The following is a 26,735-nucleotide window of genomic DNA, read 5'->3' as shown; positions in this document are numbered from 1 at the left end:
TTTATTCAGTAAAAGGAGAATAACCATTTCAATTCTATGAAACTTCACAGCTTAATTGTCACAATGTTATGCTATTATCATCTTACAATGTCACCGAGCAATAAATATTTTCAGTCAGAGTCATAATCATTAATTTTCAAAATGGCTGTCACCGAAGAATTTATGGCTTACTGAACCTCACAAGTTAAAAAATACTTTGCTGTTGGCTTGATAATGCTATGTAACTGACACATGCATTAAAATGCACTCATCCAGACATTTTGATTGCCTTGCATCTCAGATGATCTTTTTTTAATTTCTGACATTCATTCTTATAACAATCTCTGGCGTTATTTTCAGATACTTTTTCAGTAAATAGACATGTTTGAATTTGTTCGCCTTGCACATGTTCATCTACAACCATTGACAAGGAAAATACTGAACTGCTTTCACATAATTTTCCCTTTCAGAATATCAAATATTACATGTAATATAAAGAACAGGAGGTTCACATTATCATGAAACTGACAACCATCTAATTATGTTGGACACCTGACTAACGGGCAAGGAACAGCCCAGAAAAACTTGTACACAATAAAGAAGAAGTTGACATCCATAACATTTTGTCACATACTAGAATACCGACTTCTTAATGCCTCTCAAGAACCTACATAATGCATGTTTTAAAAATATCAATATAAACAATCTTTTCTAAAAAGATCAATCAAAGTACCACAAACAATCATTTCTATTATTTGTCTTGCTTGACACCTTTATCAAATAGTGACATTCCAACACTAAAAAAATATACTTTTTCACTTAATATCTCTACAAAGATCATCAGCGCTTATCACATTCTGATAGCGTCATCGTCAATCCGACAAAATACACCCACTAGTTCTATGCCAAGTTTTATCTAGTTCTGTTTGATAAAATTCTGTTTTATCTTAACTCTCCCATATTTCAAAACTGATGCTATCAGCAAACTTCAGGCTAGTAGAGCCAAAATGTTTGTCACAGACTGCAAACTAAATTACCTCAATCTGTAAAACCCATTTGAATACACTGATTAAAAGACAATGACAACAGCTGTAAACTGAAGGCTTGCAACTCAATCCTGTTTGTACCATGCTGATCAACCATTGTTAGAAAATCAGGGACTTTCAGTGACAGAGCATACTTCTACTGAATCGAGGTTACCTTTAGTAGCATCAGGCAATGTTTAACAAATCTCTACTCAGCTATGACTGTTGTACGTCAATGTTACAGTATAGGAAGTATGAATGCTATGAGAAAAGTCATGAGATCTTTGGCTTTGTGAAACTTGTGATACTTGTAATAATTCAGTATATGAAATAAGGTCTGTCCAAAAAACCCAAGAGACTAGATTTCTGATGGACAGTCTAAATTTCTGGTCTGCCAAATTTTTAGATGTCCCATTCATTTGGGTAAATTCACCATATCCTGGTGTCTGGTTTGGATAAATCATTTTGGGGCTGGTAACTTTTTGAAGTTTTTTCGCTTAATTCAAACACTGCATACCTAATAGTATGACTCAATGAGTGACGAGTGAATGCCTCAACAAGTACCCTACCCTCCAACAAGTACCCTACCACCCCTGCTCCACTGTGCTCATGTAGTGTGGTCTATACTAGTACCTACCGGATATCGGCACCCGTAGTTGTACACTGTCTGCTTTCCGTATCCGATACAGTGACAGCGCCACCACATGGTGGCACCAGAATATATCTCGGTTTCCACAGCCACATTTTACAGACGTAATTTTACACCTGAAACAAATAAATCTTTGTTAGCAAACTTTTGCAAAAAATATTTCAGAAATCAGACCTGCAATATTGACAACTACTTATATCTGATTTAACAAATGCTAAAATGTCAGTTTTAAAGTCATGAAACATGAGCAACAACATTTTCAAACAATAAACCACAATCTGCTCGATAGATGTAATACCCCAATAAGCATAGTTATAACTCCCTCCCTCAACAGTAGAATTTTATAAATCCTTTATGTCATTATTTATCATTTTGAATTTTTTTGAACAAATCCCACAATACTCATGCCTCAATATGAATCTTCCCAAAGTGAAAATGCAGTCTACAACAGGTGGCTGCTCCTGAACCTGAACTCTGACTTAATTTGAATTCACACTGAACTTGCATAAAAACAACCTTTGATGACTTAGAAATAGTCAAAAGAGCCTCATGTATTCCATATGAAAAACGCAGATAAAAGGGGGTCCAGGAACACAAGACAGATGCAAAGAGATCAAGGGGAAAAACGCTCAGCGGTTTATCATGTTTATAACAATGAAACTATTTCATATTACGTAATTCCTCTTTATTCAATTTGAAAATGTGCACGCAGAATTAAACGTAAATAGACAGTGAGAAATCCACCCTGTACAACATTTCTAAACGTTATTATTCTTATTATTATTGTAACAATATATCTTTATAACCCTGGATAATGACTCAGACAGCTTTTCAGTATATTCAAACTAAACGCATTTTCTGAGGTTGTGTGCACCTCATATCACCATGTCTCTCTTTGTAAGCCGTAAAATCCTTGGAATGACAACTTGAAAGCAGCCATTGAAATGGAAATGTTTCATTCTCGTTTCCAGCTGTTTTATATAAAGTTCCTCTCAAATGTTTAGTGGACTTCAATCATACTTTCAAACTAACTGTTTCCTTTCTAGAAAATATTGATTTTTAGCTTCTCCAAATAATTGGAATTTCAGTTGAAGTTAATGGACATTCAGTGAATATAATAGCAGAAATATTAACTGCTGAAAATAACCACACAATCCTTTAAACCTGAAATTATATTTTTGCATTTTGAATCATCAGGTTCACAATGGCCCTAATTGGTTCCTTCGGTGGCAAAAAAAATGTGATCAAACATGATAGTTGTTTTGTTCTATTAGCAATTGTAATCAACACCATAAATCTTAGGGATCTTGAGACTAAAAACATGAATTCTACTTCTGCTTGACAAAATTAAATGCAATTTGCATCATTTTGTCTGCTTGACAACCAGTTCTGCACCCAAGTCTCATTAATCCATTGTAAAAGCAACCAATTAGTAGACAACGTCTAATTCAGACTCAATCATATGGGCCTTTTCACGAAATAAACACTGATAAATGGCAATAAAGTTTGCAAACAAAGCACATCTCTGCTTCAAGGAGTTTGGAGGAAAAATAGAAGTCAGTGCTTCCGTGCTTCTCTCATGTGAAAAATGTTTTTCAAATTCAGCCACCATCATGGCAAGGACCAGTGCCCTCCATACCATGGCTTTTTCTGTAGCTCAACGACAAACATAGAATGCTTGTTAGCACTTGGATTCTTAGGCCAATAATTCCCCTTCCTAATTATACATCATAGACAAATTATAGTGGAGATAACTTTTCATGTACAGCTTAGCAATTTCAATGTGTGAAGTCAGGTGCACTGATGGAATTGTGCATGCTTGACTGGCTGCCAAAACATTGTTGAAAATGAAGAGGGCCTCTTGACGGAGTTGTCCCCCTTGCTACACTCCCTGATTTTGGTGAATGGGGTTGTGAATGGGTGGTAGTGTGGGTGATGCTGTAATCATAGGGGGTGGGGCTACATGGTCAATAGCTTCATCAACGGAAGGAGACGAGTATGTCATTCAGAGTAAATTGTCACTGACATCAATGGTGTCACATTTCAATTCAATTACAACTTTTTGTTGAAAACTGATCCTTGGAGAGGTGAACTTGGCACAGATTGGGCATGCTCTAACACTTTTATGATGATTAGAAGCGATTTCTGTTCAACTCGTTACTTCATCATTGTAAAGGTTCCATGTCTTGCACACAACATAAGACAGCCACCATTTAAAATGTTCTGAATCTGTTTATCGGCTATTTAATATTATATTTACATCATCATGTAACCTGTGGACCACACACAATGGTAGATGTTTGAATAAAATTCAAACTGAAGTTAACCACATTGGAAGCCATATAAAAATATTTCATACTGTCTAACGCTAATGTTTCAAAACAAACAACATAGATGAAAACATAGCGTGTGAAGTACCCAGTTAAATATTACAAGCTAAGATGGCAGTGAGTACCACTGTCGACAAGTGGCATGTAAGCTGACTTACTTAATGTAGACAATGAGTGAGCGAGTTTTACTCCAGTTTGGCAATACTCCAGCAAGGCTGGGGACACCAGAAATGGGCTTCACACATTCCTCTCATGCGGGTAATTGAAGTCCCATTCCTCAAAGCAATCGTATCTCCCATAGTTGAACACAGACTTATGACAGTCATAGCACGAAGATACTTTGAAGAACGTGGCTCTGGTCTTTAGTGTGATGAGTGAACGTTACCGTCAGAGTACATACAGAGAAAGCAACTTACCTGTCAAAACTTATTGATACTTGGTATGGTTTTTCTGGCTCTGAGAAAAGGGGTTTGGCTGGCTCTGTTATCGTTCCGCTTAAGTGGAAGCCTGGAACAAATCAAGACAGTCTGAAATACCAACAAAGACATGGATACCAAATCCAGTGCAAATCACATTTGCCAAACAACAAAAATCTAATATCAAAACAAATCTATAAAATGGTCCAGTGTGTATTACTAATATTAATCACAGTCACCAACAGCTCAGCTATGGCGGCAGTCTACAATTAAAGGGAGACAAAGCAGTGCTTAATAGTGCAAGACAACTTCCTTCAGTGATATACATATGTACTGAAATGAACAAAAAATGTGAATTGTGAGATTTCCTCATAGTGAGTACTGATCTCATCAATAAGGGACTCAAATTTCTATAAATAGACCCAGTTCCGCGTGCCTGTTACTGTATGTTCTAGCAACTTCAATCAAAAACAACACACAAAATATCCTCATCAGATAAATACCATCTAAAACTGTTTTTAACCCTTCCATAGCAACATGACAAGAAATATATAACTATTTTAAAAACTAAAGATGCCTGCAACAGTTTTCACTTTGTGCTCCATATTTCCACTCACTTCAAACCATCCCATCTTATTACACTGAAGATAACACTCGTAAAAAATATTCAGCCATTGTATCCCACCTTAACAGCACTGGATTGCTTTATGTGTGTTAACACTGTAATTGGCATTCTGTTAAGGCATTGTTAGAGTAATGTGCACAATGCACAATGCACAGTATGCAGTGGCTGTAATGGTAGTAGGCCCTCAAGGAACACAAGCCTACACCTGGTCCAAGTGTGGAGGGTTTGTAGCGTTATGAACGTTGTAATGCCTCAGTTTAACAAAGATCTGCGGCTATCATAATCCCACAAATGCTTTGTATATTGGATGAAAAAGATAGATAGGTATTGTTTTTCATACCAGCAGCGATTAAGAAACACAAGAAGTGACGCTGCCTTGAGTATTTGGCACAGTATATCACTAATTTGCTCATATCAGTCTTTAGTGAGTGAGTTCAGTTATACCGCTTTTAGCAACATTCCACCAGTATCATGGCGGGGAACACCAGAAATAGGCTTCACAAATTTTAGCCATGTGGGGAATTGAACCCAGGCCATCGATTCAGTGTGACAAGCGAACACTTTAGCCTCTATTTACTCCTCCGCCTGTTAGTCTTCAGTGGAAGATCACAATGAGGTACATTTCATAAATGATCATGACACGGACAAACACAGGATTCAAATCCAGAAAAAGTAAATCCATGTCCTTCAGACTAAAATATGCAAAGGCAATTGCCTCAAGCAGCAATGAAAATTTTCGTTCTCTTTCACTCATTTGTACAAGAGTAATAAATTCCTGTCTATCATACACAGACAATGTGAAAAAGCACTGATACAGAAATGTATAAAATTGTTCAATCTTTTTCAAGATCTTCACCAGGGCTTGAATGCACTGAGCGACTTCTGAACAGATGCAGTGAGATCTTGCTGAATAGATTTGCCACCTCAAAGTGGGTTACTGTGTAAAACCCTTCCTACGCAGTTTAATAGCAGTATGACCATACATATGTCCAGTCCAGCAAGTTGTCAACACTGGCATGAAATCTCAGTCATATCCGTGGCGTATACATTTATCATCAGCTCTGTAATACAGCACATTGTCTAAACTGGATTATTTCTTCAGTCCCCTGAAAGCCAGATTAGACAGCTTCCCCTGTATCGTATTTCTGTTGTATCTCAGTACATCAGCTCAATATGGGATCACAAAGCAATGCAGGTCATGGACGGTGACTGTGTTGAAAACAAATGATTACAATTGAGAAAAATTTGCGTTTTGAACCTATTATCATTGATGATCCCATGGAGACAAAGGCATTTCTTAGTTAATACGACCAAACTAGAGAATAAACGATCATCATACTAAGGGCAACATTTGTTGTTAGATATGGATACTCCATTTGCAAAACTGTGACACAATGCCTTATTGGCTGATTAAGATCCAGGTACACACTTATCCCATTTATGGAGCTATTCTGTTATGCGCATGTATTTAATGTATTTACTTTACTTCTAAACATGACAATTTAATTATTCCCACAGATAAAACATGTGGCTGCAAATACACAAATATTTACTAATGAAAAACATATGAGATTTATAACAGAGCCATTCTGACGTTGCACAGTCAGATACATATTTGCTTACACAATATTTACATAACATTACAGGTATGAGGTCAGTGTGCAACCAAAATATGTTAAATTTATGTTTATAATGAAAATATTTCCACACTCTCTTGCTGAAGGCACTTGTTAACATTTCCAATAACATCATTCCAATCCATTGTTGACTACAAAAAGAACATTCCTTTGTTTTCAAACATGAAATGCCACTAATATATGCAATGTTGATTGTCCTCAATATATCATGATATACAATTTAATTTTTCAATAAATAGACTTCTCAAATTTCACTATTTACATATTTGCATATGGATGTGTTAAAGAAATAGTGACATCTATCAGTTACAATAGCATTCATCCTTATCGTACTTATTCATGTTCTTTAATTCTAAAAACATAACTGACAGCATATACTATAGTTATGTTACCTTGATGGTTTTCATCCCGAATAATGCATACATCATTTGCATGCCATGGTTAACTGGTCGACATCTGTTCCAGTAGACATCTTGTAATGCAGTTCAGCACATATGTTGAGCATAAATTATCACACAATTTGAAACATAAATCTATAATTTTGTCATCAACATTTGTTGGACACACCTCCCCACAGACAGCTGGGAATTATTCAATATTGTGAGTAATGATATTGCCTTTGTCCCCATCTTACATCAATAGCATTGTTTTCTCAGGATAGGAAAGTCACATCAACCTTTATGTAATGTCATATTCCCCCGTCAGTATTAGCAAACTGGGGTAAAATATTATTCCCCAATGTGAATAAGTGAACAAACAAGATCACAGGAACTTGATACAGATGTATGAAATTATATGATGTAATTATAAATTACATATTGCCAATCCCCATAATTAACTTTCCTTAATGCCCATGATGACACAGATAAACTCCGATACTGGATCTTAGTATATATTGAAACTCAATGATCATCCCATACAGAATAACACTCCTTAATTACAATATTAATCAATAGACAGTCACTATTATTCATCCACTGAGTAAATATGCACCAGACATTTGACCAAAACTCAGTTAAATAATACTATATATATATATATGTTGCAAGCATATTTATGCTCTTGCCGAGTTAAAAAAGAATGAGCAATTTAGTCTAGCAATACTCTGTGACAAAGCTGTGGAGTTGGAGCTAGGAGCTGGGGTAAGTTGACAAGCAACGTAGGAATGCCAATGGGTCTTCTAGGCTGACACAAAGAGGTAACTCTAGCATGGGGAATTCGCCTTCTCTCCTTCCTCTTATGTTCATTAAAGCACCAGTGGGTAATAAGCCTTTCTGGCTGATGCATTAAAAGACAAAAGATTTCTTTCTTGGCTTGTTCTCTACCCGGGGCAGTGAACTTAAGAACCAATCACATTTTGGGTAATCAAAAGGCTGAGTGTTAGGTGATTGATCTGGCTTGAAAGTGGAGACGAAATAGGCAGACGTCCGTTGATGCAGTTAAACACCCTGCAGAAAGAGGGCCACACCATTTTGGGAGGAGGGAGTGTGGGGCACAGTGTGCAGGCCTCTCTGGTTCCTGGTCAAACAACCATTCTCCCATTGACAAACTCAGCTCTTCAACTGAGAAATGCTTTTGTTGACTATCAACATTGGGTACAATACGCACACTGACAATCATTGTAGCTGCCCTAAACCTGAATTTCAAGGAAAGCTTACTTCCACATGACAAGGGTTTTTAAAGGGAGTGATTTGTATCTCAACTTGTAACAAAAGCCCAACTGATCTTTAGCAGTTGACAAGTCTAGCTTAGGGCCAGCAAGTTATTGATGGTTGGCATGCAGATATTAATGACGACCAGGAACCCTTGGTCGTAATAATCGATGTGGGTTTATTGAACCATGATACAGTTTCAGACATACTTTTTCAAAAGGCAAACAAACTTGTATAAATATTCAAAGAATGCAGTGCATCAGCCAGGGCCTAGCCCCTAACCAGCATGTAAACTTTACCGTGTATACTGTGGAGAAGAATTTACCTTATCTGTGGAATTTCTCATAGGGGACACAAGGTTGTTGCTTGAAGAGTGAACACTAAATGTGGTATTTATAGATAGTATGTCCATGCCAGCAATCACAACTCCATCAAACTCAAGCTTGTCTTCTAAGGGACATTTATCCTCTGAGTTTTGAATGACAAAGAGTGGACTTTGAGTGGTGGCTAGATCTACAAAGTGAAGCATAGTCTGCCCCTTAGGCTGAGCCTTGGGGTGGTTGGAACACAGAGAGGTTTAAGGTCCAGGGGGCACTCTCAGATCCCAACTCCTGCCTCACCCAGGCCAGTCTGCTTTCCAGCAGAACAGATAAGCTAAAATAACATCACTGATTTATTATTCGTACCTGAGGAGCTTATGCAGACAACGGGCCATGTATCATGACGTACACTACATGTGGGCTAATAGATCTGTCAGCTGTCTATTCTTGCTTCTCATTTGCATATCGGGACATATCGGCCACCAACACTGGCTGTGCCTATGAAATATATATCTGTTGTAGATAAAGCCCAGCAAGTGAGCACTCAGCAAATGATGTCCCCAGGAAAATGCCAGCCACATGTTCCCACTCGTGGCAATGAAAGGCAACTCCATTTTCTGAACTTTGTCATCCATTACTAAGTAATTTGAATGCTGATACTACAGATGCCATGTGTAAATATTTGTAATAGCACATGATACTCAATACTTTATGTACTGGCATAATAACAATAGTTAATTGGAAACCTTATGATCTTAGAATCATTTAGAAGTAGGTTCATGTTTCTTATTTCTTGTTAATACACTGCGAACACTTCACTTACAATGTAGTCTCACAAGCGATAAAGAAGTACTCTATGTAACTCAAAGTATGCTGAACTGAAGTATTCTCCATCAAGACAAATTAGTTCACATGTGAGAACGATGAATGAAGAAAAGAAAACACAAACCTACACCAAGAACCTGAAATCGGCTCCCTTTCTAAACATATCAAGTTGAATTTTTATGACTATTATGTGCAAGATGGGGATAAAATGTTGATTTCCCATCAGAATTTCCCAACCCTCAAGGGCAATAAGTATTCAGGGTCTCATAAAAAACTACATGTGTTAAAGTATTTGATCACGCACAGCTGTTGCCCTCTATAAACTTCCTTACCAACACCAGGAAATGTATCCTCGAGGTTCAATATGAAGAGCACCTTACATAGAATAAAATACACTGATGTAATACCCAGTTTGGAAAAATCTATAAAAGTCATATCCTGTCACTTGAATTGGATGTTCGGAAATATTTATGTGGCAATCCTCGACCACTGCCACGAAACAGCACATCACTAGATCATTGTCCTTGTGATTTTCTCAGATATTGTGACAAGAGTCACGTTGTGTTTTGTTGTAGTCATGAGCATCGACAATGTTTTTGGGATTTGACGATATGCATCAACTGGACACTCGACATACCTACCTGATGTCTGTTGGAACCAGCATAGGTTGTTGATGGTCATTACTTGTCCAGGACTGTGTTACCAGTAAACATCAATAAGTTTTTCAAGGAATATGCATTGAAATATCTCTTTTGAGAAGTGGTAAAAGAAGTTTTTATAGGAACAAATCTACATTGACTTTCAGTTAGAACTGATAGTTCTTTTCGTAATCAGTTGACAAATGGCACTTCATACATACCATAAATTCAATTATTCAACTGTATAAAGAAGATAAAAAGAATCCTTTACTATTCAACCGGATTATGAGACTGACCCAAACTGTGACAAGAACATTTGGGACCTCAACATACAAAAAAAAACTAGAACCTGCTTGTACAATAATTTTCACTCACAAAGATTTTAGTTCCCAGTATATAGGAATACGTAATATTTATCTTAACATGAGTACATAAATCGCAAAATATTGCAACACAATTAATTGCTAACATACAGCCCTTGTCACTTCCAACCTGTACAGTCATGGGTGTGATATCAGTAACGCTGTAAACAGTCACCTGTTCTTAATGACTGCTTGCTGCACAACCAACAACACATGGTGCAATGCAAACTGTTGTTTAGTAACGGGTAGAATACCAACATAAAAACCTTGCTTTGTTCAGTCATCATGAGATATCCTGTACTATTCCAAGCAGAAAGTATTGTCATGAAAATGGACTTTTTCAGTGATATGAAAGCACATGATGAAAATGGATCGAGCTAATAGATTCTTGATAAAAAAGATAATTTTGCGTGCTATCATCGTGCCCATATGTAATTGGAGAATACAAAGGAGCATAGCTGTTCTGTGATTAGCCATGAAAAAACATGTTATTCTGGTTCACAGATCAATCTTCTCAAATGACTAAAGGAAGTTTTACAAGAACTCTTGCAATAAGTCTGCTGATTGGCTCCGTAATAAGCTTTCCGTTCAAGCAGTCACTCACTTGCTCAGTGCATCTTACCCTTATTACTTGCCTACTTATGTTTAAAGCACACAAAAAATAATGTACTTCCCATAACCCGGTCTTATTTTTTTACCCAACCCTTGCAATTTTATGGCGATGCACTTCCATCCAATATGGGAAGTGGAGTGCCCAAGTGGCATTTTGATCACCCTGGCCAAGTCATTCGCTTTCCCCTCATGGGTAAAATGTACGGAGACCATTTTTTGTGTACTCCAATCAATATTATTTTGTTGGGTCCACCTCACTGTTTAAACTAGTACGATACTTCCAAAATATAATTCTTGCCGTTTTTTCTTGACCATGAAGTTTAGAAATAATTGCAGCAACTAAAACCTTGAAATATAGAAATCAAAATGTTAAAAAAAATGATAATGGAAAAGACCAAAATTAATGAAATTGTACAAAATGTTCAGAATGAATCCAGAGAAAACTATATTAGTGATGAAAGTCTATTCACAACTGAAAAACTCTTATCATGTAAAACCAACCAGACAACTATGTAAATAGGAGCTCTACATGTTCTACAGACACCTCCCCTCCGATGCCTTCCATAGACAATGCACCACAGCTAAAATTAGTAGGTGTCATGTCTGATCCTATTGTGGATGAGTAAGTGCTGTCAATATGCAGATGGACTCTAAGATGCAGGCAAGTCCAGCTGAGTCCAAGGAAGTATTGGGCAGCAGCAGCTCTTCTAAGCTGACCTCCCATCTCCTACCAATCTTCATCCCGACATCAGAGTCAATGAGAACACATCTGTCATGACTGTGTGCCACACAATAGTACCTGTGCCCAGCCATTGTGGTCGTGTGAGGGGGCGTGACTCTCCTCAATGAACAAGTGCAGCACATGAATAATATATGTTTTCTCAATCATTAGCCATTGATCTACCCCCATCAATCTCAGCCCAACTAACAAGGGACAGAGAGGGGTTTAGTGGGGTTTAGTTCACTAACAGAAGCTTTTTGGCGCTCTGGCCACAAATGACCATGGGCCTGCACCAGCCAGACAGCAGGGAAGAGAGTCAGGTTTCGTCTGCAGTTACTGACTGGCCGCTGACCTCGTACCTTGGGGTCATGAAATACCAGCATTGCAAAAATCCATGTCAGTTAGTTGGCATGTGTAAGGGATACCCGATATTCATATCCAGTAGGGTGGCAATTGCAGTGTAAACAGGTACGGTATACCTTGACAGTGTGATGCATGCTTGTGTCCACGAGAGTGGCCTTAGGGAACGGATTCTTTGTCTCAAAATTATCACTTTCCATAATGCAGCATTGTCCTTTATATTAAATTATCCTTCTGAGCCTGAATGGGTTCTGAGAAAACCAAGAGCAAAGGTAACTTGAGGTCACCATTTAACAGGGGTTAGTGACAGTAGCAACAATACCATGTAACAAGCAATTCTACTATAGACAGTGAGGGAGTGAGTGAATGTTTTTGTTCATTAAAAATATTCTGCCTATATTATGGAGGCCCATAAATACTGCTTGGTCTGACAAAGTTGGGCAACAATCTTTACCATCAGTGTTTGGTGCCGGTTATCAGTCTGGCCATGTCCTGAATCTGCCCAATCCGGGATGACATAGTTTGCTTAAAGCCAAAAGAGAGTGTGAATGGGAGTGACTTCAACAATATCCCTGACAACATGTAAACCAATATGATATTAACACCATAGAATCTGATAAACGCTGGGCAATAGGTTCAGCTCATTCCGAATGTATCTATCATGATACAACTTGTCACTTTAAAGCAAGGGAACAGTCTTTTCACAAATATATTTACATAATGGTTATCTAGCCTACTATTGATATTTATCATCCAGAACTGGAATCTGATACCATGACATCACAACACAAACACATCATTTATCCCTCTGCCACTGAAGCTTGTTCTTCATTCCCTCAGGACAATGGCTATTAAAAAAAGATGGAAGAATGATTTTGAATAATAAATCTTTTCTTCATGTCTTTGAATAAATAAACATTCTTGATATAAGTAAAATTAGCTGCTGCAAGTATCAGATACCATGGCTCTCATTAACAACTCGTCTTGATGCAATTGTCAGATGCCTTGTAAATGGTCTCAAAATCCTTGCTTAAAAGACTTTCTTGCCTTAAAACGTGTTCAGATGGTACAGTTGCATATTTAATCTACAGTAGATAACAGATTTTGCTCATGTGTCTCCGCTCTTCACCTGATATCTTTGAACTCAGAATAATATTTTGTGCAGAACAGATACTGAACATACTGCTTGTCTTGTGAAAAGTAATATAATCACACAAAACACATTTTATTACAGCCACGTTGAAAGAAACTGTAGCAGACATTCCACAGTCAATTTCATCACATTGGGCTCAGTTACCTGGAGAACAGTTGGAATATTACAGCATGCATTGGATGTAACACTGTCAATGACAGTATTACAGGTACAAGCCACAGCGTCAGTGTAATGTCGGACTGAAACCTGAAGTGATACAGGTCAAAGATGTAACACTGTCAATGACAGTATTACAGGTACAAGCCACAGCGTCAGTGTAATGTTGGACTGAAACCTGAAGTGATACAGGTCAAAGATGTAACACTGTCAATGACAGTATTACAGGTACAAGCCACAGCGTCAGTGTAATGTCGGACTGAAACCTGAAGTGATACAGGTCAAAGATGTAACACTGTCAGTGACAGTATTACAGGTACAAGCCACAGCGTCAGTGTAATGTCGGACTGAAACCTGAAGTGATACAGGTCAAAGATGTAACACTGTCAATGACAGTATTACAGGTACAAGCCACAGCGTCAGTGTAATGTCGGACTGAAACCTGAAGTGATACAGGTCAAAGATGTAACACTGTCAGTGACAGTATTACAGGTACAAGCCACAGCGTCAGTGTAATGTCGGACTGAAACCTGAAGTGATACAGGTCAAAGATGTAACACTGTCAATGACAGTATTACAGGTACAAGCCACAGCGTCAGTGTAATGTTGGACTGAAACCTGAAGTGATACAGGTCAAAGATGTAACACTGTCAATGACAGTATTACAGGTACAAGCCACAGCTTCAGTGTAATGTCGGACTGAAACCTGAAGTGATACAGGTCAAAGATGTAACACTGTCAATGACAGTATTACAGGTACAAGCCACAGCTTCAGTGTAATGTCGGACTGAAACCTGAAGTGATACAGGTCAAAGATGTAACACTGTCAATGACAGTATTACAGGTACAAGCCACAGCGTCAGTGTAATGTCGGACTGAAACCTGAAGTGATACAGGTCAAAGATGTTTCCCTATGTGGTGATACCCATGAACACAGGTATGATGCCTACAAACCTTGAAATGTAAATAATCAGGATTCTGTACTTCAGCCTTAAGTTTGCTGACAAACCAAAGGGACACAATTCTGCACAGCAAATTATGATGCCTCATATACCAAGGCTACAAATATCAATGGTTTAGAGGTAATGATCTTGGGCCAAAATGTTTCTCTGCTTGATTGGACTAGTTTTCTGGCATCAGCTATAACAGATTTGACTTCACTCGATGTGCATTGTTTTCTAGCTGGAGAGATAAAAGTAGAGGCTGAACTTCAGGAATTATTTATTAGAATGCAGAGTCTGGACTGCCTGTCAGCGTTTGGACAGGCTGTAAAGTACCCTGAAGCATACACTAATATTTCAACAATTACAGTCAGATAATACCTGGATGGACAGCTTCACAACTGTGACCAGTGTCCGTGCTGATACCTAACAATCAGTCATTCAAGCGTTTCCTTTTCATACTGTCCAAATCCTTGAAGTGATTCCACCCATTTACATGTAGTAGTTAAGAGATCAGCCTAGGTGTGTACTGTTCCGGAATGTCATCTGACAATGGCCGGAACTGACCTATTGTTGCAAGCACCTGCCAGTGGCTATACCACCTGAGTACTTTCACTGATTATTGAGCTGGAATTATCAATTATCAGTTTCTTGTGAATGTGAAAATGTAGATCTTGATATTTAATCAATACCCAGAGATGGGGGGGTGGGATCATCGCAGCACTTTTGTCTGTTATATTAATGAATTAATGTCTCAACGCTTCTGTTACAACAAACTTATAACGCATTCACATGGAAATGAAATGTGGCTATAAAATTTAAAATCAACATGATCAGTGTTGTTTATTGTATAAACTCACTGGAATGTCTAACTGAAAAGAAACAACTACTGTACGGACTAAACAAGTCTTGTGATAAGTCTTGTGACAGGCTTTGTGATGTTATCTACCGGCACCAATATTTTATGTTTGTAACTATACTCCTTGTTGGTACAAGCAATGTGTTAATTTTAATGTTCAGTGAGAATTCAATCATTTTATTACAAACATTTATACAATGATATACACATATCACATGTAAGTAATATTGTTTTGCTATTAACTATTTTGGGTTAATTTTCAAAATAAAATGATGATTTTGAAATGAAAATAACACATTGAATATAACACAACTGACAGCAAGAATTAGAGTAAAAGAAACTGACCCAGAAAAATGTCCACTTCTGACATCTATTAAAGGTGCGTTAAGAATAGGATAAGGAAACGAGTGTCAGGGTTCAACCTCCACTGGCTTCCTGTATTGTATGTAAATCTAGGTCAGTCTATTTTGAAATAAGTACACAATGAAAATAGTGTCATAAAGCTTCAAATGTGACCAAAATACCTTGCTTGCTTCTGTTGGCTCAATACACATTAGAGCATGGAGATGCAAAGACAGGCTCATGGGAAAACCTGACAGTTACCTCCATTTGAGAATCAAAGGTCAAAGGTATAGAATACTGAATATCCCCAGTGCAAGAGGAATCCAACAGCATCAGCTGATGGGGAACATCCTATGACATCTACATGACAAAGCCTTCCTTCCTTCATGGTGACTGTCCAGTTGTAGCCCCCAGCCCTTAAAGTATTTCTATTCTCTGTTGAAAACACACAACCACTCCCCAGGCAAACCATCATGTATACAAGCTCCATTCTTTGGAGTGAATGGTAACAACAGTCACCCTTAATTACCCCCATGTTGAGTACAGACAACCCCATGTAGAGTAAAGATAACAACCTACAGAGTCAGGAAATATCCATTCCCTCACCCTGAGTAGTAGACACAAGCAAATATTTCTCTAATGTAAAGTATTGATAACATGTGTGTCAGGTACTAGACACAGCCAAATATTTATTTCACAAAGCATATAGATGTGTCAAGTACAAGAAACAGCCAAATACTTTCTGTTAAGAGTATGGGCAACACGTGTCATGTCATAGGCACAGCCAAGTATTTTTCCATGAATCGTATGGATAACACATGTCAAGTACTAAACACAGCCAAATATTTTCCCATGAAGAGTGTAGATTACCCTTACACCTAGTAACATCTACCATTGTCAATATGGAATTCCAAACACTTTTCTTTTGCCAGGTTCAGTAATATATTTAAAAGAGGAAAAATAAATGCAGGAGACAAACAAATTTTGCTTTTTTTCTTCAGCTTGTTCAGTAAGTTATTTCAAAATATGTACATTATCTATTTGCAGTCTGTATTATCTTTCCATTAAACACTGCACACATACTGCTGATGAACATACAACTTCATGGTCAAAGCTCACCCTAACCATGCATTTTTAACAACACAGCACTTTGACTTGTAACTGAAACCAAACCCTGAAATGTAGGAACTGTCTCTTGCTGAAATGTAAGAAATACTTCCCTGAATTGTAAGGATACCCATGCCCTGAATGCTAAGGACACCATCACCCTTAGAACAGCCACTCCTAATAGATACTACCACTATGGCGGATAGACTTCATATCATATTACCCCCACCCTAACAATTACAACAGACACCCAAAAATATGAAAGAGGAGACAAAGATTTCATTTTATAAGACAGGGCACACTTGGGTCCACTGCGCCATCAATTAACCTTTACCTACTTTTCTTCAAGGAATAAGGGCTCTCTAATTATCCTTGCAATAAGTTCTCCCTCACATCCAGTCACTTGAACTGGATATAAAGAGCCTCACCCCACTCCTCCTCCACAAACCCTCCCTATTGTCAATACTCTACAAGGCAACCATCCCACATCACAATAAGAGGGAGATAAGTCATTAAAGTCCTTCAATACATTCTATAAGGCCGTACTGGGACAGTCCTCTGCCCAGGCGAACATTCTTACACTAATTCTTCAAAGCACCTGTCACCTTAAATGCATGAGATAGCATCAGAAAACTGTAATTTTAAAAAAAAGCAAACTTTAAAAAGTTTTATGGGTCTAACATCGTTTTATCTACACTTATTATTTGACCTGTCACACCTAACCAAATCCACAAAAGATTTATTTGTCAAGAGTTTGTACAGCTGAATATGTTCACAAAGTCAAGCAAAATTGTGTCTTTTATTTACTAGATAATCAAGCAACTTGTTTTGTGAAGAAGTGAATCTCTTGCAAGCCTTGCAGAAGGAGCAGAGCAAAACACCCCCACACAATAAGATGCCATTTGGAGTAAAGACATGAAAGACTGTTTTCTAAGTTTTTGTGAGGGGTTTGAAACCAAATCAAACTGGTGTGAGTTGGGACTCACGTGACAGTGGACTGTGAAAGCAACCGACTCTGCCTGTCCACTGACGGACTCTGCCTGTCCACTGACGGCATCCTGCACTGGCTCACCCAGGAAATCCCCTGCCCTGAATCTGTTAAAGCCAGTGAAGGCAGGATTGCCTGGCTTTCACAGTTACGGTCATCCATGTGCACCATCGACACTGTCTCACTTCAATGACACTTGATTGTTGACTGTTTCTTCATAAGGTAAACCAAACACAAGTCTGACCACTCCTGCTATGCTTAGCTGAGCTAAGCCTCTTTGCTTTAAACTACTTATCTGTATGTGTGCTGGTAGGTATTTGAGAAAGGGATGACTTGAGCGTGAACAAAGTATATCACAAGTCTTGTCTAGCAGTCAGCACGGGCAGGCAGCGACTCATTCCTACGAACACACTCAAGACACCTGCCGTTATAACTACTCAGGAATTTGGATTGAGAAAGAAACATTTGTCAGTCTTGTGAGGGCTGTACACGCAAACTGTAGTACGAGGGCTTTATGGCGACAGGGAGAATTCCCCCAAGGGATTTGACAAACAAATCTGTTTTGTTGTGGACATTGTGTATTTGGTCGCAAGCAGAGAGAATATAGGACAAACACTGAACGGAATTTTGAGAATCTGAAAGAAGCCACAAAATACACGCTTGAATCTCAAGAAAATTACAACAAATATCCAACTGATGACTTGCTGTGTTGCCACGGAAAATAAAGCTGGTTGAGGAGTTGTGACATTCTCAAAGAAATGAAAGGACTCGAAAGCAAGTTAATTCAGAGATTGTCAGTCAAATGGCACTTTTAGCTGTAAAGCAATCTACATCCACTTGGCTGGAGAAGCACATTAGCAGGTGTAAGATACTAGACCTCTGTAACTCTTGACAAACACACACATTAGCAAGAAGTCAGGTCTAACTAAGACCTGGGAACTGCGGTATTTTACATCACACTTTAGTTTCAATAGATGAATATTCAGAATCTCAATGTCATCAGATCATCAATCTCACAGTTTTGACAAAGTATACAATAAGTATACATACCACTATATCGTTTGTAACATACAACAGAGACGTACAATAGCAATGCTACGAACATTTACTAGGACATGCTATTATTGTTCATTAATATACACTGTATTTGCACAAAAGATTATATTTAAAGAAAAGGGTTTCACCATGCTCCAAAAAATGCTATCAGCCAAATTATTGCTATTAAGTGATGTAAAAGTTGACTTAGCATTAACATGTTAACTCCCTCCATGAATCATAAAATATATTTTCCCAGACCCTCCCACAAGATGTGGGGTCAGAAGACACCATGTCCACATTCCAACACACAGCAGAGAGTAAGCCAGACCCTCTCCATCCCACACTGGTTTCACTCAGTAATGGATCTGTGTATACACAAGTATGACACCAATGTAAATCTTACATTGTATATAACTGTCGTAAGGAGAAACTTTGAATGGCTGCAGGGGCAGCCACTGGATACACTTCATACCCTGTGGCCCACACAGTCTAACAAAGACAGATAGCTCTGTCCTGATCCTTGTCAAATGGGTTATCTCACATCCTCCTCAAGTAGTAATTTATTCATCAACATACCTGGCAGCATGCCAAATTATTTTGACATTCAGGTGACGCTTTAATTAATAAGTCATCTCCCCAACCCTGTTTAACATCATCAGTTCACAAAATGCACCAAGAGAGCTTCAAAACAACGCTGTCTCTGGAAAGTTACCTCAGTCGGAATATTTAAAGATCAAATTTGCATGAAGTTCCCCTCAAGGATCTGGGACTGGAAACGGGTCAGAGGACTGCTCTGGATCTTGGGAAGAATCCTTAATTAATCATTTCATATATTGTTACAAGGCTTGTCGTGGCCATGACCTTCTGAGCAACTCAACTGAAGCCGAATTCCTCCTCATTACACAAATGTAATGACTAATGTACAATACTTGTCCATTAATATTATTCAGGACAGATCACAATAAGATGTATCATTTCAAAACTTAAAAGAAAGAACTTGAAGTGTAATATGAACAAACTGCATGTATCTTTAATGATGGCTAATGGTACGTAAATATGTGAAACATGACACTTATCTTGAAGATAAGGCATGAAATATTCATTCTAATGAGGATATGGTAGGATAAACATATGGGAGAAACTTCTATATATCCTAACTGACATGTATCTCTTTCAAACATCAAACAAACATAAACTTTGATAAATATTTTAGCACCAGTGTCAATAGACAGGAATGTGAGGATAGTCATATACTCTGTGTACATAGGCCAGGGAATGCTACAAGGCTGAGCTTGGAGGGCTTTCTTACACTTTCTACATAATGTATATACCTCCAAGGATAGAAACATTCCTTGAATGCTTAACATACATGATTGGTCTAATTAGTAGATCCATAACAGAACCATGACATAATCATTGAAATTTTGTCATTGAATCATGAAGTTTTTGCAGTGTTTCTTCTGTTGAATTCTTTCTCTCGTAAATGTAACTAGACATATAACCATACAAGTCTGAAATACATAAATGTCACATATTATCACAATTTGCAGTGTGATACTGGCTATTAAGTGCTATTATACATAATGATGCCGACTTTTCCTAAATACTCTGTGACACATGTTGAATGAAAATGTTTGTATGAATTCTTTATGACTAGACAGTACTATTCTGTGACTTTGACCATGAACTGAAATCCAGAATCAGTTCTTTCTGTTTTACTGGCTAGAATCAGTTCTTTCATTTTTGCAGACTGGAATCGGTTATTTCACTCTGAACGACCTCATTCCTGATCACACAAAAATCTACAACAAAATACAGTTAAACAACACATACTGGCACCCAGTGGCATGCATACCTAACCTACAAATTATTCACATTTCATGTGATGCATGAGCTATCAGTGACTACTTTCTACATTTCAAACTAAACTTCATTTAAAAAGAGACCTGGTTTAAAACAGCTGGCATTCATACACGATCCACCTTGTCTGTTGGCTCTTTTGATTCATACTAGCATGGCAGGTGAGGAACAACCCAGTTACAATACGTCAATGTCAAGACCAAAGATGAAAATTAGCATTGGACCTGATCAGTTATGTTATACTAAAGGTGTTGTAAGGATGAGAAGAATTTCAAACATATGCATGTTATCAGTTTGGGGAAGTTCTTGGTTAACTTCTACAACCCTAGGCAGAAAATGGGCAGTAACACATGGACTTGAAGTCCTGTCAACATTTAACTTTGATAACATAGGATTTTTCCAGTTTAAATATGGAAAAACACTCTTATGTTATGTTTTCCTGTACAACTTTTCATACAGCAATCTAGCAACAATGTTCTGGAGTGGTATCAAGCTAAGACAAAATGAATACAGCACACTGTTGTTTTCTGTTATGTTTACTGGTAATTATTCCCCAATATAGCCTACACACTTGATAGTTCATGCTGTTCGATATGGGCAGCACACTCTAACCCTTTCCCAAATAATCATAATAAAAACATGATAACAGGCCAAGCAAGCAACCGAAAGCAGCTTTCATTCCATTGTAGTGAGTTGGGTCCAATGCCTTGCTGAACAGCATTTTAGTTTTATCACAGACTGGCAACTAAACTTTGGTGGAAAGATGAAAGTAAAGCAGGTCTTATTTGTTTACCTTTTTCATAAAATCTCTGGGTAGGGTGCCAGCAAAATTTAAAAAAATAAAAGCGAACTAGGATCATTCAGTTTGAACCAAGCATACAAGCTGTAACTCCATACAAAATGTCACCTATCTAAACAGATCACCATCTTAATGTCTTATCTATCACCAATAGACACGTCCCATCATATCGAGTCCTGTGACTGAACTAATCTCTGTCTACATTGGTCTATGCACACACTTCTGAATGGCTATATCACCAAGGAGTCTGTGGAGTAGGTCCTCCGTTCCTTGGCATTGCTGATTATGAACATTTACCTTACTTGCTTTATCTTTCCAGCACAGAGAGAATATTTGGTGTGATCTCTCCAAAATGTTATTAAATGGTCTTTGCAATATACTGCAAGTAATATAATTCAATGACTGACTAACATACCAGTAACACAGTTTTCTGGCTGAAATTATGCCTGTCGTATTTGGGTATTACTTCCATTGATAAACCCTAAAGCATTAATTTAATTTGTAAAACATTAAACAAAAATATGGCGAGTGTGTATATATGTTTTTCATCTATGGGTAGGGACATGTTATATATTTCCATAATAATAAAAAAAACTATCATGTCCTGTGTATACTTAAATAAATTAAACATCTGATTATATTTAGCAAAGGCTGAGCAGTGAGTCAGTGTATAATATGTGAGAGTAATATGTATATTATATGTATAGAACTGCTAGTGAGAAAGTGATAAATGCCAAGACATTGCTATGTTTCATCAATTTTTTATGAACTTTCCCTGATCTATGTCACATTGCAATTATCTTATATTATGTAAATATTTGATGCAGTTATGAATACTGTAAAATATGGAATATGGCAATGCATATTAAACCTTTTACCTTGCTGGACATCAATGACTGATCATGTTTAAATATACAGGTTGTACAAACATAGTCAAGTCCATTTCCAAAACAGCTTATGATGAAAATATTCATAAATGTGATGGTTGATAACAATAAGAAACAGTTACATCCAATTCTGCATACAGTCCCAATTTGCCAGAAGGTAAAATGGGAAAATGATTTTGGGCCTATAAAATAATGCAACAATGATACTGGTCACCAAAACAAAACTTCTACACTGTTAGACTAACAGCTTATCTCCGAAATGAAAATGTTTTACTGAAAATAATAAAAAATATTTGCTTCTGCATCTGTATGACAGACTACTAGTACTACACTGTTAACTGCTGGAGATACTGGTAAGAACAATATGGGAACAGTCACTGTGTCCTTTGCTAAGTAATTGACCTATATGTCTTTGGTGGCTGATTCAAAAATGGTTAAAGAATGGGCATCTTTTGTAAGCAATACATCAGCTCATCCAAATTTCACCCTGGCCTTGTTCTGCATCTGATCTTCAGGAACAGGCCGCCATTTAATATGATCTAAGGCTGGAAAGAGGATACACTCCTACATATGGGACCACTCAGTTGAGTTAGCTCCACATTTTAAACATGATACTGTGAAAGCCAGATTAACATTACACAGGCCCATATCAACATGAAACAAGTTTTCCTTAACCAAATCAGCCTGATTGGACACCTACTTGAAACAGTTTTTAAACCAAATCAAACCACAAAGCCGGATGAAGTTGTGACCCATATATTTTTCCAGGTTAAGAAGTTGACTAAAAGAAGTGAAGCTGCTGTTCTGAAAAGTGGGTAAGAAAAGTCTCATAAGACAAACAAAGAGCTCCAGAGAGCCTAGATCTGTGTCTAGTACATCTCCACATGGTCTGGTCTTTTCATGGCACAGCTTGAAGCTTGGCTCTCCTGCAAACCAGCTGTGAAGCTGGGATCTGATAATAGAAAGCTGCCTCTCAATCACAGTTGAAATGTGACCATCCACAGTCCCAAGTTCCTTTTCAGATGCCCTCTACTCACACTAGGACATGTGCAATGGATGGGATCTTGTCTTTGGTCACTGTCAACAAATGCCTTCATGTTGACTCTGGGCAGGTTGAACTTTTCACACTGACAGTTTAAATCTTTGCAAAAGGATCTGAGCAAGTTTCATGACAGTGAGGTATAAAGATACTGTTTGAAACTGAAAATGTTGATTCTTCACTTGTCCTTTGTGTCAGTTCAAGTTTAGAAGTGCATGGATATTTTTTTTTTGGCTTTGAAAATGCACAATGAAACCTGAAGTGCCTTCAGCCAGGACATGTAAACCAGGCATGTGAATTGGAAGTGGTGGTGCGGAACTGCAAAATATGCAACTGAAATTCCATAAAATATTTATTTACAAATGTTGCGGAATAACTGGTCGAGTTCTTATTTTGCATCAACTTCGAGCATATTATACTTGCTTATCATTTCTTGTTTACTATTATTTTACTATTATTACCCCCCCCCCCCCCCCCAGTGATATTTTAAATAAAACAAAGGTATGAGTTCCTCTCGTTTCCCCATCCCAAGTAATATTTATAAATTGATATGACCTAGCCTTATTCACAAAACCTCATGCAACAATTACTAGAGGACTCAAAAACATAGCTAAATTTGGTACACTGTTTAGGGTTAAACCACTTAGTGTTGCCTCTGCTAATCTGCGAAAGAAAGAATAGGAGGGAACAGCAGGAACTCCTTCCGAAATAAAAACAAAGGTAAAAATTACATATATTTAATTAATAAATATGATATCTGTTAATTATTTCTATTTCATCAGTAGACATCATAAGGGATCCATGACAAAGCATTTAATCTTTAATCCAAAAGTCCCCAATAATGAAGAATTCATTAATGAGAAACAAAGGAAGGATTAACTTGAGGTACAATAAAAATGCCAGCAGATTAGCAAAAGGTGGAGCTGTCTGAGCCCGAAACTAAGTAGGTCAATCATAGCAATGCACCCCCTCCACCAAATTCCCCTCTTTCAAACACAACTTCCATTACACCAGCTGTCATTTCATTGAGGTATGGACACGCCCCCTTGCCTCACACAAACTTATTCAGATTGCCTCAAAGCAGGCCTACTCATTATCTTATTTTATGACCACTTTGAATGTGAGAGCCAGTGCCTGGTTGATTAGGAACCCCCCACCACCGCCCAACTCAGTTACATTTGAATGTCTACCTGCATACCATCTTGCTCAAATTGCTTGCGAGTGTATTTTATGACCCAATTAACTGTCTAATCTTATCTGATTGCTAGATTGTCTGCAACTCCTCAGTTAAACACGTGGCTCAATTTACACACCAGAAAACACACCCACGATGGACGATCAATGAACAAGTCAATATTGTATGCAATAAACATCTCTAGCGGACATGCACATGGTTTATGATAATTGCCGGCGAAGAAAACACTTACCCATAAATGACTAACCTTTCTTCAAGAATATAACATGTATCAAAAAGAATAATCCATTCAACGCTCACGATATGTCTTGACAATGTGCAAGTAGATGATTGAATGAAACCCACTGGGTAAACACACTGAATAAAACATGTTTTCAAAGCTGATCACAATGGCTTGGTATTAACGTTCCAAAAAGTACAGATGTATTTTATGACAGAGTATGCGTAGGATAAAACATGGGCACAACTGTTAAACGTCAGTCATCCCTCATGTACACACACGGGTTGATGACACAGAGTGAATTCTCACAACCGGAAGTGAATAATGACCCTCATAAACATAGTAAATAAAGGGAGTGCTCTCTCAATTAGGCCGTAAAACTAGGCTTCATTGTATGGGTACTTCTGTAGGAATATATTTACTTCTTAAAACATTGGTCTAGGAGAAAAATGAAGTTTCTGTAGGATCAATTATTGAATCGATAGGGCCAGCAGCCCGTCTCGTCTGAATATATTTTCCTTGCAGAACCTCACACGTCCGTCGCCTCTCTGTAAATGTTAAAACGATTACAAGCCGAAACTGAGACGTGAATTTGTGCCTAGCCCACATCAAGCTCGAGATATCGTTGACACATGCGACAGGCGAGCTCTGGGGTCGTTTACAGATATTCATTTCACTGCGATACCCACCCATTTGGCTAGCAATGATTAGGCCCTGTATAGCCAGAAGAGAAAAGCAATAAACTATATCGATCTTCACTTTCGAGGGTTGCAATTCGATATCTTACCTATTTGCAGAACGTTGGAAACAGCACCGTTTTCTAAAAGTTTAATTCCCTGATAAAAAGGCAGCTTTTGGCTTTCACAGTTGTCCTTATTAGAACAGTTTGCATAGGAAGAGTACATGCAAATATCCTTTTCATTTCGGGGAAACGACCAGTACACAATCCGGCTTTGAACGGGCTCCGGTATCCGATCGTAAAGCTGTTCTATCCGTTGAAACGGAATATTCTCTGCCACAACTTTGGCAGAAATGTCCAGAAGAGATTCCACTTCTCTTCTATGTCCTTTTTTGTCATTAGATCCATGTGCTCTGCGCGAATTCTCGCTACAATCGCGCGATCGAGAGGAGCACAACCTCTTCGAAGCCGCCATGGGAAACATATGATACTACTGAAAAGGTTCTTACTGCCCATGCGCGAGTAGGCTTAAAATAACTTGGCGCATGCGTATCGCTGTGGTATTTAGGTAATCCTGATTCCGACGTGAAAAATTAATGCCTAGTCCGGGCCCGAGGGAATCCCTTTGGGGAAATCCCTTTGGCTGAATGGAAGGTCAGCTGTGCCCGGGATCCGGCTTAGTATTTACCCCATTCATATTCTTTAGAGCGAATCTACGCGAGGTTTACACTCGAATTGGCCACCAAAGCAAGAAAAATCTTTCTATGCTGTGACTCAATTGATGCAGCGGCGTAACAATTTGTTCAAACACCTACGTTTTGTGTCCCATTTCGCGCATTTTGGATGAGTTCTTTCTTATTTGGGCGTGGAAGTGACGTGAACTCTGAAATGCTTCTCATGCTTTTCTTTCCCGGTGAAAGAAATACGAGCGAAGGACAGCGTGCAACCCATACATTGATCTTCAATGCCCCAAGTAATGTGGTAGCGCGTATCCCGTTTAGATTGCTGGCATGTTGGATTCGAAAATATGGACAGTCAGAACTTAGTCTTATGGCCGAGTAAACTTTGATACATACAAGAACGCGGTGGCTAATAGCGGCGCCCTTCCCTGTTACTCGTTCATGTATGCAAATATTTATATGAAACGGACTCTTACGTTGTATGATATATAACGCTTGGCCTACGAATATGAATAATTAATGTAACCGTACTGATGATCGCTTTCCGAATAAATATCCAGGTCCGGAGTACATTAAATAATAACATTTCCCCGACCAGTTTTCTGTTGTGTACATATTACTGTGTACATACATATTACTCA

The 26,735-nt window shown here is 38.1% G+C and overlaps 1 protein-coding gene across 1 annotated transcript in view; it reads right to left on the bottom strand.

The window, feature by feature from the left end:
- Positions 1 to 25,889, bottom strand: part of LOC137290414 (zinc finger SWIM domain-containing protein 5-like) — a 37,662-nt gene extending 11,773 nt beyond the window's left edge. Inside the window, exons 1-3 of the mRNA XM_067821337.1 lie at positions 25,523 to 25,889; positions 4,400 to 4,490; positions 1,642 to 1,769 (exon numbers count right to left, since the gene is read on the bottom strand). Coding sequence (XP_067677438.1) covers positions 1,642 to 1,769; positions 4,400 to 4,490; positions 25,523 to 25,889 — 586 coding nt within the window. The remainder of the gene's footprint in view (positions 1 to 1,641; positions 1,770 to 4,399; positions 4,491 to 25,522) is intronic.
- Between the last annotated feature and the right edge of the window lie 846 nt (positions 25,890 to 26,735).

This window comes from Haliotis asinina, chromosome 7 (assembly GCF_037392515.1).
Source record: "Haliotis asinina isolate JCU_RB_2024 chromosome 7, JCU_Hal_asi_v2, whole genome shotgun sequence".
NCBI classification, from domain to species: domain Eukaryota; kingdom Metazoa; phylum Mollusca; class Gastropoda; order Lepetellida; family Haliotidae; genus Haliotis; species Haliotis asinina.
The sequence above is the reverse complement of the archived record's forward strand: the minus strand, read 5'-3'. Positions and strand labels throughout refer to the sequence as shown.